Source organism: Crocuta crocuta, unplaced genomic scaffold (assembly GCF_008692635.1).
Source record: "Crocuta crocuta isolate KB4526 unplaced genomic scaffold, BGI_CrCroc_1.0 scaffold675, whole genome shotgun sequence".
NCBI classification, from domain to species: Eukaryota; Metazoa; Chordata; class Mammalia; order Carnivora; family Hyaenidae; genus Crocuta; species Crocuta crocuta.
The window spans coordinates 529,776-542,611 of record NW_027528796.1 but is presented as its reverse complement, the minus strand read 5'-3'; the positions used below and the strand labels follow the sequence as shown (position 1 = coordinate 542,611).

General features: G+C 47.1%; 2 protein-coding genes across 4 annotated transcripts in view; both read right to left on the bottom strand.

The window, feature by feature from the left end:
- Positions 1-2,187, bottom strand: part of LSS (lanosterol synthase) — a 44,380-nt gene extending 42,193 nt beyond the window's left edge. For all 3 annotated transcript variants that reach the window (XM_077755383.1, XM_077755382.1, XM_077755384.1), the window contains exons 1-3: positions 2,108-2,187; positions 1,638-1,806; positions 898-1,036 (exon numbers count right to left, since the gene is read on the bottom strand). In XM_077755383.1, the coding sequence (XP_077611509.1) occupies positions 898-1,036; positions 1,638-1,806; positions 2,108-2,121 (322 nt within the window). In that variant the 5' untranslated portion in view covers positions 2,122-2,187. The remainder of the gene's footprint in view (positions 1-897; positions 1,037-1,637; positions 1,807-2,107) is intronic.
- Positions 2,188-9,500: 7,313 nt separating this feature from the next.
- Positions 9,501-12,836, bottom strand: part of MCM3AP (minichromosome maintenance complex component 3 associated protein) — a 53,752-nt gene continuing 50,416 nt past the window's right edge. Inside the window, exons 28-29 of the mRNA XM_077755381.1 lie at positions 11,131-11,281; positions 9,501-9,809 (exon numbers count right to left, since the gene is read on the bottom strand). Of these exons, the coding sequence (XP_077611507.1) occupies positions 9,651-9,809; positions 11,131-11,281 (310 nt within the window). The 3' untranslated portion in view covers positions 9,501-9,650. The remainder of the gene's footprint in view (positions 9,810-11,130; positions 11,282-12,836) is intronic.

Sequence of the window (12,836 nt, the reverse complement as noted above, 5' to 3'; positions counted from 1 at the left end):
GGGGGGGGGGGGGGGTGGTCAAGGGAAGAAAAAGCCCCTTGACTTGCCCCTAAGAACAGGCCCATGGGTTCCTGGATAAGAAGATATAATGCTGTACAGCCCAGGAGAGACAAGAACATGATGGATTCCCAATGCTCCTTCCACTAGGAGAAAAGAGTCCTACATAAATTCAAAGAGAATTTCTCACAATACATGGCCAAGTATTTCTTTAGCGAAACACTCTCAGAACACAATGGTCTTATCTGGACAAACCAGTTCAGTACCCAGGAGGCCCAAGTGCAATCCTCCTAGGACTCAGCCAACTGAACCTGCAGCTTCCCTGCCCAGGCTCCCTCAGCCACCCCTTCAAGGTTAGGTTCACACACTCAAGCTGCCTGGCCTCCCTCAACGTGCCCAAAGAAGCCTTAAAGATCTCACCCATCAGGGCGCCTGACTGGCTCAGTTGGTGGAGCACACAACTTCTGATCTGAACTTGGGTTGTGAGTTCAAGCCCCACATTGGGTGTAGAGATTACTTAAAAATAAACTCTTAAATATTCAAAAAATCCCACCCTTCACCTACCCACTATAGCTAGCACTTTCACATAGGTTAGGTCCTCCCCCTGGAGTGTCCCTGCCACTCTGTACTGGGATTCAAGAGCCACTCCTCCCCTGTCCCCTTGCTTCCCTTAAGAGAACATTGGGCAGGCAGTGAACACTGGGGATGACACTCCATCCCCCAGCACCAACACCAGGACAACACAGGCACAGGGCAGCCCTCCAGAGACCTCTTCCAAGTAAGCTCCTGGGTTTTCACCTGCTTACTCATTCACACCACAACATTCACCAAGGGCCTGAACCAGGCCTGACCAGGACCCCAGGGCAGCCTCACCCACAAGCTGGGGCAGCACCCACCTACCTGGCAGGAGGAAGAGTGGGCCGCCATAATCACCTGCCCAATGCCCATCCTCAGCCTGCAGCCCCACATAAAACGTCATCCCATTCAGAGCCCCTTCGCGGGCTGTGTAGGCTTTGGGCAAGTCTTTAAAGTAACTCGTCTGCAGAGAAGAAAAGAGGAGAGCTGAGGAGTCTGCCGCCAGGCCAGAGGAGCCCTCAGCACCTACAGCCAGGCCTAAATAACTTTCTAAGTTTCAACTGTTTGGATCAAAAGTCTACAACTCTTCGATGTCACTGCCACCTCAAGAGGGAAGGTTCTACCTTCTACTTTCCCGTCACTATTTTCAAATTTCTTCACAACTCCTCCAGGACGTCTTAAATCAGTAAGACAGATGCCCAGGCGCGCTGGAGGGGGCACTGCTGCCCCGGGCCTGGGCCCCCGGCCTCTCTCGGGAAGGGCGGCCCGCGGCACCGCAGGCGGCAGGCGGGGCCCCACGGAGAAGCGCTACCTGCGCTGCACACTCCCTCCACTAGCCGAATCGTTCACATGCGATTCCCTGGATCAGAAACGTCTTTCTCAAAAGGGGAGCGGTTTCTTCCGCGTCACCTGGCGCTACAGGGACCGAAGCAGAGGAGTCCGGTCCACCGCTAAGGAACGTCGCTGTCCGCACGGGCCCCCCGCCGGGCTCGGCGCTCCCCGCCTAGGCGGGCGCTGCGCCCCGGCTTCCGCCCTCCTGCCCGCGCGCGGGGCGGGGCACTTACGGTGTCCAGGCCCAGGGAGTGGGCCTCCAGCCCGGTCTGCTCGCGCCCAGGGTCCTTCCCCTCCGGGAAATACGTCCACGTCTGCCTTCCCCTCTCACTGCGGAGGCGCCAGCGGCTGAGGTCGGTGGCGGGCTCGGTGCGGTAGGGCCCGCCTCTGCGACGGAGACACCTGAGAAGGGCCGCGCCCCGGTGAGCGGTCGTCCTGCCCGTTCTGCCCAGGTCGGAGCCCGGAGGCCGCGGCCGTCCCTTCCGGCAGCCCACAGGCACGCCGTTGTTCTCCTCAGCTCGCAAAATAAGAACTTTCCGCGCCAGCTGGGGCCCTCGCCCCCGCCGCCGAATTTCTCCCGGACGCCCCGGTCCCCGAGGCCCCTCGGCCGCGCCCCGGACCGCGCCCTCCCTTCTCGGGGGTCCCGGCCTCGCCCCGCAGGCTTGCTAGGGCCGCGCAGGGGTCCCGGGAAGCGGAGACTCACGTGCCCTCGGTCATGACGGCCGCCGCGCTGCTCCCCGCCTGCGCCCGGGCACCGGTCCGCGCGCCCTCACTACACAGACTCGCGCCTCAGCCGACCTGCGGAGCACGGTGGGCCGATGCCCGTGCAGCCAATCAGAACGCCACGAGGGTGGGCCCAGGGGGCGCCCGGCCGCCTCAGTGGTGGAGAGCCACACGCCCCAGCGCGGTGAGGGCGTGGCCTGTGCGGGGCGGGGCCTGCCTTCAGGTTGGGAGCTCCCGGGGGTGGCCGCCGCGAGGACGAGACGCTTGGGGTGGACGAGACGCTTGGGTAGGGTCCCGGCGCGCCCGAGGCGGGCGGGCTGGCGGGAGCGACCTGGGAGAGAGGCTCAGACGGAGGTCACAGGCAGGGAAGAGCTCCTGTCCTTGAGGGAGAGGCCGGCTGGCTGGAGGTGAGTGCTTGAGGAGAAGACGGAAGCCTCGAGGTCAGGCCGCCAGGCAGTGAGGTGGGAAGGCTCCTCCGAGGAGGGAAGTGGTGGGTACCCGGGAGGAGGCTGACAGGAGAAAGGCTCCCCGGGAGGCTGAGCCCCCAGCTGTGCCAATGGGGATGGGCCTGGTGAGGTGAGCCCCGCCCCCCCAACCCAGGGGCCGGGAGGGCCAAGTGAAGGGGTGGCAAGGGGGGCGTCAGGACACGCCCAGGGACAGCCTCGACCACTCACAGAGGTGCCCGGAGGCAGGGAGGCCCAGGATAACTTAAAGGTGAAAGGGCTTGACAGTAAAGAGAAGAGAGACAAAGGTGGAGACACAGAGTGACCGAGCTTGAAAGGGACAGGTGGGGGTGGGGGGGAGCCTGGCCCTCAGGGGGACACAGCAGAAACCTGGGCTGCGGGGAGAGTGGAGAGCATCTGATGGAGGAAACGCTGCCGACCCGGAGGGACTAGAGCCACAGGACCCGAAGGCAACTCCCCAAGAACCCACAGGCCACCCAGCGTTTGGTCCTCTGCCCCACAGAAGCCCTGAAGCCCCCCTCCCCCCGCATAAGGGAACCACTGCAAGCCAGAGGGAAGGCGGTGGGGAGAAGGGCTCCTTGGAAAAGAAGAAACACACACACCTTCCCTTTAATGGAATGAGTACTGGGATTTTAGATGGTCAGTAAAGGACACTTGCCTCTTCCAATCCTCATTGAGACACTAGTAAAGATGACACACCAGTAAGATGATATTAAAATACCAGCCTTCCACAGATACAAAGCTAGTTTGGAAGACATGCTTCAGATCTGCAATCAAGAGTGTAATACTGATCCACTCCTAAATCAGACAAACATCTCTATCAACCCCTGACCAGATGGACAGCTGCAGCCTCCAGGCCACAGAGTTGCCCCACCAAGCACCATGTAGCCACGTGCTGATGAGGAGATATCCACCAGCCTGTGGACCCACCCCAGAAAGTGTACTCAGAGGAACTTGGGCATACTTTACCCTGTCTGTTCTCCCATATTCACCAATCCATACTTGGCTGGGAGTAGAAAACAGGTTGGAAGTTTTTTTTTCAGGGATGTCCCTCCATGTGGAAACACAAAGAGTGGGAATTAGGGTTCTGGCCTACAGTATGGACATCTCAAACCCTGAGTCTGGCAAAGCCAAGGGATAGAAGTGGTTTCACTTGGAGCACACTTTGAGTTCTGTTATTTTACTGTACTGGACTTTTTTTTTTTTTTAATTTTTTTTTTAATNCGCGGGGCTCGAACCCACGAACCGTGAGATCATGACCTAAGTGAAAGTCGGACGCTTAACGACTAAGCCACCCAGGCGCCCCACTGTACTGGACTTTTTATGAGCAAAATAACAATTAAAAAATATCTTGGAAAGAAAAAAGTGTAAAAATCCATCTGAGAATTCGTAGATAAGACTTTCTAGAGACAGTCATAAGAAAAAATAATGCTTCTCTCTACTTGCACCATACCGATTCCAGCTCATTTAATAAATTGGATACAGAAGACTCCAAAGCTTTTTTGGCATGAACAACTGGGCATATGATGGTGTTGTTTACAAAAGTAGAGAAGGTTTTGGGGGAAATTTCAACTTAGATTGGGAACATGTTAAGACAGATGCTCATCAGACTGCAAGTGGGTACACTGGAGTAGACTGCTGTTCAGGAGAGAGGACAAGGCTAGAGAAAGGAATTTAGGAGTTACCTATTTTTAGGTGATGTTTGAGAACAGGAGATTGGACAAGATCAACTAGAAAGTGAGTGTTGCAAAGATTTTCAGGGTGAGCCCTGGGGCAGCAATAGTTTCCAGTTCAGAAGAGAAAGTATAGCCAGTAAAACAGGAGAAAACCCAGAGTAATGAGTCAGGGAAGCCAAGTAATGATACTGCTGTGTAGAGGTTTTAGAGGAATTGCAAAATAAGGTCTGAGAATTGATGATTCTAAATATGGCAAGACAACTTATTGATGACTGATAAGAGCAATGTTAGGAAATGTGAAGAGAAGAGCCTGGTGGCAAAATTTTGTTTTTAAGAGGGAAATTTCCAGTTAAACATGTCAGACTGAGCACAGGCATTGACTTCCATTTCTCATCCAAACTCTACTTACATAAAGTAATAAAAGATAAAAACTCACATTGAAAGAACAGGAAAGACAACACCAGTAACTAGAGAGATCAATACAATTATAGAAGCTGTGATGTAAAGAGTGATAACTGCCCTAGCAAGCCAGAAAGCTGAAACCCATAGGTAGGAGTGAAGCCATCAAGAAAGAGATCATTCTTATTAACAAATCCAAGGAAGGTGCAGAAGGAAGACCTTTTGAATAAACAGTATGATGATAGATCCCTTCCTCTACCAGAGTGGGAGCCTGTAACAGTTGACTCAGAGAAGGTATGAACTCAGGAAATAGACACAGGTGAGGTCCTCTGAAAGTGGGGGATGGGGGAAGGTTGAGTGAAAGTCTTACACTCCTGTAGGAGCCCAGTCCTGCTTTATCCGTTCAGCCATAATAAGACTTCAGGCAGTAAGAAGAGGATTTGTCTAGGGCAAATGACCCCCCCAAAAGACCTGCACACATTGACAGCTGGGACCCAGTGGAAAAGTGGAGAAGCCTATCAGCTGTCAGGTTGGAAGTCAGAGCTTCCAACAAGCTCCTTAGAGCCCCTTCATCAGTGTGAGACAGACATTTGAGGAAAGCCTCTATGAAGAAAGACAACAAAACACACCGAGAAAGGGATGAGAAATAGAGATGATGCCAGGTGTGGAAGAGGACTTGGACAAAAACATGTCCTCACAGAGGTAGGATGTTGCACCTATGAAACCAGAACCACCTTGATGCTCTTTCCCTCTCTACATTATTTTCCTCAGTTCTTCCCACTGATTAGCAGACCAAACAGTTTGCATATTTATCTTGTTTACTGCCTATCTCTCCATTAAAATATAAGACTTGTGAGGGCTGATGTTTGTTGCCATATCCCCAGAACCTGGAATCATGCTTAGCAGATAGTAAACATTCAAAAAGTTATACTGAGTAAAGAATGAACAGGATTCTCTAAATGAGAAACATTAAGAAAAAAAACCTCAGGAATAAGAAATATGGCATCAGATTTTAAGTCCCTAGAATAGAAATTTAAAACAGGGAAATTTTAGGATAGTACGATAAAAAATAAGATTATAAAATAAAGGAGAAAAGAAAATTAGAGGATCAATCCAGATGGTCAAACATCTGAATATCAGGAGTTGTAAAGGAAAATAATGGAGGAAGGAATATATTAAATAATTTCAAAATATTTCAACATAGGTGGATAATTTTCCAGACTGAAAAAGTATAGCCTATTGTTTTCTACACCTCCCATCTCACATGCTCTTGTACAATATGGTCTTAACACTCATCCCAATGAGAAGTGGGATCTGCGTCCCATCTCTTGAATCTATAACCAGATACTTGTAATACCTTGCTGTGAAAGTTATCCTGCACGAGTTCCAAAGCTGGGGTTGCATTTTGCTCACTGGAGCACTTGCACTTGGACCCCTGAGATTCCATGTAAGAAGTCTGACTACCCAAGGCAACCTTGTCATGGCCACATGGTGAGGTCACATATTAGCCACTCAGATTGAAAGGCCCAGCTGAGCCCCCAGCCAACAGGGCAGCATCCTCTGCCAACCATTTGAGTGAACTTGTCTCGGACATCCAGCCTAGTCCAGCCTTCAAGTGACTACCACCGCCCCCTGCGAATACCTGACTGCAACTGTGTGAGCAATCCCTAGAGAAAGCTGCCCGGCTGAATCCTTCCCAAATTTGCTACTACATGTTTGGAATAGTCTGTTACATAGCAATAACTACTGGGGGTGGGGAAAAAAGCACCACTAATGCACAGCACAACAAATTGGGTGGGTAATAGAGGAGGGAGAGCAACATCCAGCATGTTTTTGAGAAATTTAAGAACACTAGGAACAGATGATTTGTAAAACTTCCAGCAACAACAACAAAAACAAGGGGAATGATTATCAATCTGAAATTCTATTTCTGGGGTGCCTGGGTGGCTCTGTCGGTTAAGTGTCCAACTTGATTTCAGCTCAGGTCATGATCCCAGGATTGTGGAATTGAGCCCTGTATCAGGCCCCATGCTGAGCATAGAACCTACTTGGGATTCTCTCTCTCCCCTGCTTGTGCATGTGTGGTCTTTCTCTTTCTCCGTGCCCCTAAAATAAAGATAGATGAAGTAAAATTAAAAGATAAGGGGCACCTGGGAGGGTCAGTCAGTTGAGCATCTGACTTTGGCTCAGGTCATGATCCCACAGTTCATGGGTTTGAGCACCACATCTGGATCTGCTGTTAGCAAAGAGCCTCTGTGGGGCCTGCTTCAGATCCTGTTTCCCTCTCTCTGCACCTCCCCCACTCATGGTCTCTCTCAAAGATAAAATATATAATAAAATAAAATAAAGTACATTAAAATAGGGTGCCTGGGTGGCTCAGTTATTAAGCATCTAACTTCTGCTCAGGTCATGATCTTATGGTATGTGAGTTCAAGCCCCACTCCAGGTGAGCATGAGCCCTGCTCCAGATGGGCCCGCTTCTCTCTCCCTCCCTCACTTGCTCTCTCTTGCTCTCAAAATAAACAAAATAAATAAAATCCTATTTTCATTCAAATGATGAATCAAATTTAAGAGTAGACATAAAGACAAGATAGGAAAGCTCAGAAGGCTGCTAGAATATGGGCTCCATCAAAATAAGAAAGCAAATGAAGGAAGAGGAAAATATAGGATTCAGAATCCAGGAAATGTCCACGCTGGGCAGAAAAATGGGTGTTTCCACTGGGTCATCTCCAAAAGAAAAGTAGAGCCTAGCACAGTGTTGGAAGGAGCTTTACACTTAGCACAGAAAGTTTTGGGTGAAGTAGTAATAGTAACATAGAAAAACAAGTAAATGAAAAAAAAAGGCAACTAACTCCAGGGAAAACTGAAAAGTTGGACCTATTAACCTTAAAAATAAAATCGTCAGTTATCTTGCCAGCAAAAATGGGTTTATTTGGGAATTGCACAGAACTACAACGCAAGCCAAGTAAGCTAAGGCCAAACCATAAATAAGTCCAAGGAACAAACCAGAAGAATATACCCTTATAGAGGAAAAGGGTGAGTTGGGCACAGCTGTTGTGAACAGAAAGTTGATTGGCATAAACTGGGTATTGGAAGTGTTGTGGCTTCTCATTCGCCGAACTCTGACCTTCTCCTACTGCTTGAGCTCCTATTGCTTGCAGTCTCTCATTGGCTGGACTGTTGCCTGGGCAGAAGGAAACCTTCCTTCCTCCAGCTGGTATAGTAAAGTAGTATCCTGGCAAGATGCCCCCTTTTCCTGATAGATCTGCAGTTGGTAGGGTATTAGAGGTCCTCCCCCACCCCCACCGGCCTCCTGACTCCATTTTATTTTTTTATTTTTTTTGTTTTTTTAATTTTTTATTTATTTCTAGGAGAGAGAGAGACAGCGTGAACAGGGGAGGGTCAGAGAGAGAGGGAGACACAGATTCTGAAACAGGCTCCAGGCTCTGAGCTGGCAGTCAGCACAGAGCCTGACGCGGGGCTCGAACCCACGAACCGCGAGATCATGACCTAAGCGAAAGTCGGACGCTTAACCGACTAAGCCACCCAGGCGCCCCATCCTGACTCCATTTTAAATGAGGTGTCCTTTTATTAATTTTCACATACCTAAAGAAGTGTAATCATAAACCAATACAGGGCTCAATGGCCAACAGTATTAATATAGTCATACTGAACTCCAAATGCAGACTTCAGACCACATATCAAGCTGTTTTGGAAGACTAGTAGAAGAGGAAATGTGAACATAGGTGTGCATGAAGTATGTCGCACCTAAGACAGGAGAGCTAAGTCTTCTTCCACTGTAGGAAATCAACATATAATGTCTAAAATTAAGTTTAAGAAATGGTATTATTTAAGGTCTTTATTGATAAACATGAAATTAATCACTGATTAAATACCTAAAAGAAGTGAATAGTGTTTGTTCTGGGGAAGTGGGGATTGGCTGGTAGATTTGGTGTTGGTGGGATAAGTTCTTTTCTTAGTGCTTTTGTTTTTTCAGTGAAATCAGCAAGGTCATCATCTAAGAATGCTGTAGGTTTGAGGAGAGTAAGAAGATAGTCTTCTTGGAAAGCCTAAGGTATTATAATAGGGAGACACTGAGTGCCAATTTCAGATTGGTGGTCATACTCAGCATCACCAAATCTATTAATACCACTTTCTGTAGATGGTTCAAATTTATCCTTCTTCCACACCAACTGCTGGCAAACTCAGGATCATACCCTTCCATTTTTACATGGATGGCTGCACCCCTTTCAAGATTCCTGCCTTGTCTTGCTGACCAGAATTCTCCATACGCCATCTTTAAAACAAGTGACCAACTCGCTTCTCTCCTAATATCCTCCCACAACTGATTCCCATAGCACTCAGAATAAGGCAGCAAGGGTCTCTGTGGTCTGGTCTATCCCCTCCCTTGGTAGCACTACCACACTGACACCTCCAGGTGCCATATCCTCTCTCAGCTACATCACATTCTCCGCAGCTCCACCCTGTACTCCCCTCCTGGAATTCTCTCTCCTCCATATAATCCTCTTGTCCCCGCTGCTTCCAGGGCAGGGATATGCCCTGTGCACACCTTCAGATTGCTATGTACATATACTGTTGGCTCTCTCAGATGTGAGCTAGGTGGGCCTGGTGAGCCAGGTTCCTGTGTCTTGTTCGTCCCTGCATTACTGATGTCTGACACATCAGCAACTGCAACTTTGCTGACAAATGAATGATGCACAGAAATGTAAGCTGCAAACTCCCTCAGAGCCTATGTGGTGGGTGACAATCGAGGAGATGAAACGTAAAAATATCAAAGACACTACCCAGGAGAAAAGAGCCTTTCATTCTGAAAACTTGGGATGGCCTCATTAGACACTCAAATGGTTTATTTGCATGATTAATAATCACATTTCCAACAGTGCATCCAAACATCTGAGAAGAACATTATTTTGAGTAAAAGCAAAAATCTTTGGGAGACTTTCCCTCTCTCAGGTCCTGTAGCTCAAATGTCCACCATGTCCAGCAGTGCAGAGAGATGGAGCTCAGAGGCAACTTCCTCCTCCCTTGAACTCTGCATCAGCCTTTCCAGGTGCTTCAGCCGTTCAGTCACAGATGTGCCTGTTGCCTCCGAAAACTGCAGTTGCTCCCTTGTCCTTTCATTCTATTTAAATAAAAAAGAACCTAAAAATAGTTTGGGAATAGCCATAAACCCACATATATTCTCTTTGAAGGGACTATATCTGCCTCATGTTAGAAACTTCATCTGCGGCCTGCTGGGCTCAACAAACCCACTTCTTGGCATCTATTACACATCCTTCCAGCCTCTTTCAGCACATACATATACAGCTGCTATCACCTGCACACAGAATGTTTCTCTTCAGATTATTTCATCCACTTCCAGTGTCAGTCATTTTTGTAAAATATCATTGTCAAGGGCTATACGCTATTCCATCATATGGCCTGTAATTGTGTAACCACACTCCCATCTTTGGATATTTAATTTTCATTTTTTATGCAGTATGATTAATACTACAGTGAACAACAACAACAAAACCCATTAATTTTTTGTTATATCTGGTAGTATCTTTAGGGCAGAATTGTTAAGTCAAAACGTACAAATGTTTTTAAGGTATCTGCCAAACTGATGAATGGAAATAGTATGCCTTCTTAATTTGCTTTACTTCCTATTGAAGGGCTTCCTTTTTTTTTTTTTTTTTTTAATTTTTTAAATGTTTTCTTTATTTCTGAGAGAAAGAGAGAGACAGAAAGAGAGAGAAAGTCAGAGAGAGAGGGAGATACAAAATCTGAAACAGGCTCCAGGCTCTGAGCTAGCTGTCAGCACAGAGCCTGACACAGGGCTCGAACCCACCAACTGTGAGATCATGACCTGAGCCAAAGTGGGACGCTTAACCGACTGAGCTACCCAGGCGCCCCTTGAAGGGCTTCCTAAAGCCAGTCCAGGAGCATACTCTTTAACTGTCCAGCATTATATACCTATGATGAAAACCACTGAAAGATAATCGTGAGGTAAAAAGACTTTGAGCTTCGGAGCCAATCAGGTCTGGCTTTGAAAAGCAGCTCAGCCACAGAGCAGCTGGACACTCCTGGGTGAGTCTCTGACATCTGTGATCTTACCTTCCTCGTTCATTAATTCTCCTCAGGGAAAGTTAATCTCACAGAGGAAGACATTATGTGCACAAACAGAAGTCACCATCATCACTTTTGTTATTCTCCATAGTCCCCTCACTGTGTGTCAGTAACAGTTTGTAAGCATGTTATAATTCCACTTTCCCTTCATTTCACAAATAGAAACTCAGAATTAGTTGGGCCTCTAGAACACTGACAGATTAAGAAAAGATCTAATTTAAGCTAATAATTTATTGGTCATCACAATACCATATGATGAATGGAGATGTTACTTTTCCCCGCCAGTCTCTCAGTCTTCAATTCTAATTCAAATGCCAAATGTACTCTCCTCCCACCTGAGGGCTAGTAGTGGTCACTGTCTTCATCACAGGTTCGATAGTCTGAGGCAGAGACACCAGAGTCTGAGGAAGGTAGAGGGGAAGGGATGTCGAATCTGTAAACACTTCTGCGTCTGCAGACAACCACTGCTGAAGCTGATCTTCAAACCTAAAGCATTTGAAAATGAGGAAGGAAACATCATTCACTTTTCTTCTATAAATATTTTTAACTAAAAACATTTTTTAAAGATTTATCATCTCTACATCCAACATGGGACTCGAACTTACAACCCCAAAAATCAAGAGTCACTTGTTCCACCAACTGAGCCAGCCAGGCACTCCTACTTTTAATTTTTTAAAGGTTTGCTTTTTACTAAGGGTAGAACTGTTATGAGAAGCAGAACCATACTCTTAACAATCTTCTTAACCTTCCCTTTAATTTATAAATCCAATTTATATTTAACGGAAAAGGTCTCATTTATCCAAACAACTGCTTTTGCGTGTTACTTAACATTACTCGTAATTCTCCCATTTGTTTTATTTTCTATGGCTTATTTTGGTATTTATAATTAATTCTTATCTCTTGATGGATTATCCAGATGTGTGGACTGCTGCTTATAGTTTAAAATTAACTCAAAATAATATCCCTCTGCCACCTAACACACTTGTGAGCTGTTCACTCCATACACCTCCATACACTTCTCTCTTTTTTTTTTTTTTACTTATCTTTTCAAGAAAAATAATCAGATCCAACTGCTTAAATGATACAGACTTATGAAAATCCACTTTGGAAATTGTGACACATTCATTCACTCTTCCAACAAGCCCCCAACCAAACCCTAGGCACCATTCTGGGTACCAGGGATACAGCAGTGAAAGAAAAGAGACAAGGCCCGGCTGTAAGCAGCTTAATAGTTTTAGTGAGGGGAGACAGACAAGGAACACAAGGTAAGGGAACTGTGGTCTGAAAGTGAAAAAACAAAGCAGAGACATAAAAACAGGAAGGGTTTGGGGGACAGGCAAGGAGGACCTCCCTGAGAAGCGGATATTTGAGCAGAGACTGGACAGGAGTACAATGGGAGCCACAGGGCTATCTGGAAGGGGGCTGGAAAGTTCCAGGGAAAAGGAACAGCAAGCACAAGGGCTTGGCTGTGTGCTACCTCACATGTCGAAGCAGAGGTCAGAAAGGAAATGGGAGGCAGATCACACAGGCCCTGCCCATGCGCCCATCCTCATAAGGATTTTGCCTTTGATTGGAGAGGAAGTCACAGGAAGGTTGTGAGCAAAGGAATAATATGACCTCTACTTCACACAAAAGGCTCACACTGGGTCTGCCAAGACTAGACCACAACCCACTGCAAAAAAATGGTCCAATTCTGAATATAATTTTGATAGAGACAATAGGATTTGTGGATGAACTGGATGTGGAATAATCACAAAGCATTTGGCTTCAGCAGCTGGAAGAACAAAGCCCCATCAACTGAGAAGCCCATCACAGATGGGGGAAAATCCAGAATTAGATTTGGGATGTTAGCTTTGAGACGGCTATCAGGCATCCTATAAATGACTAACGAAGATTTCAAGGAAGCAGTTGCATATTCAAATGTGGACTTCAGAGAACTCGGTTTTTAGATATAGAGTTATCAGAATATTGACATTATTTAAAAACCCATAAAATTGGGAGATTATCACTGGGGAGTGGGGATGCAGACGACACAGAGGCT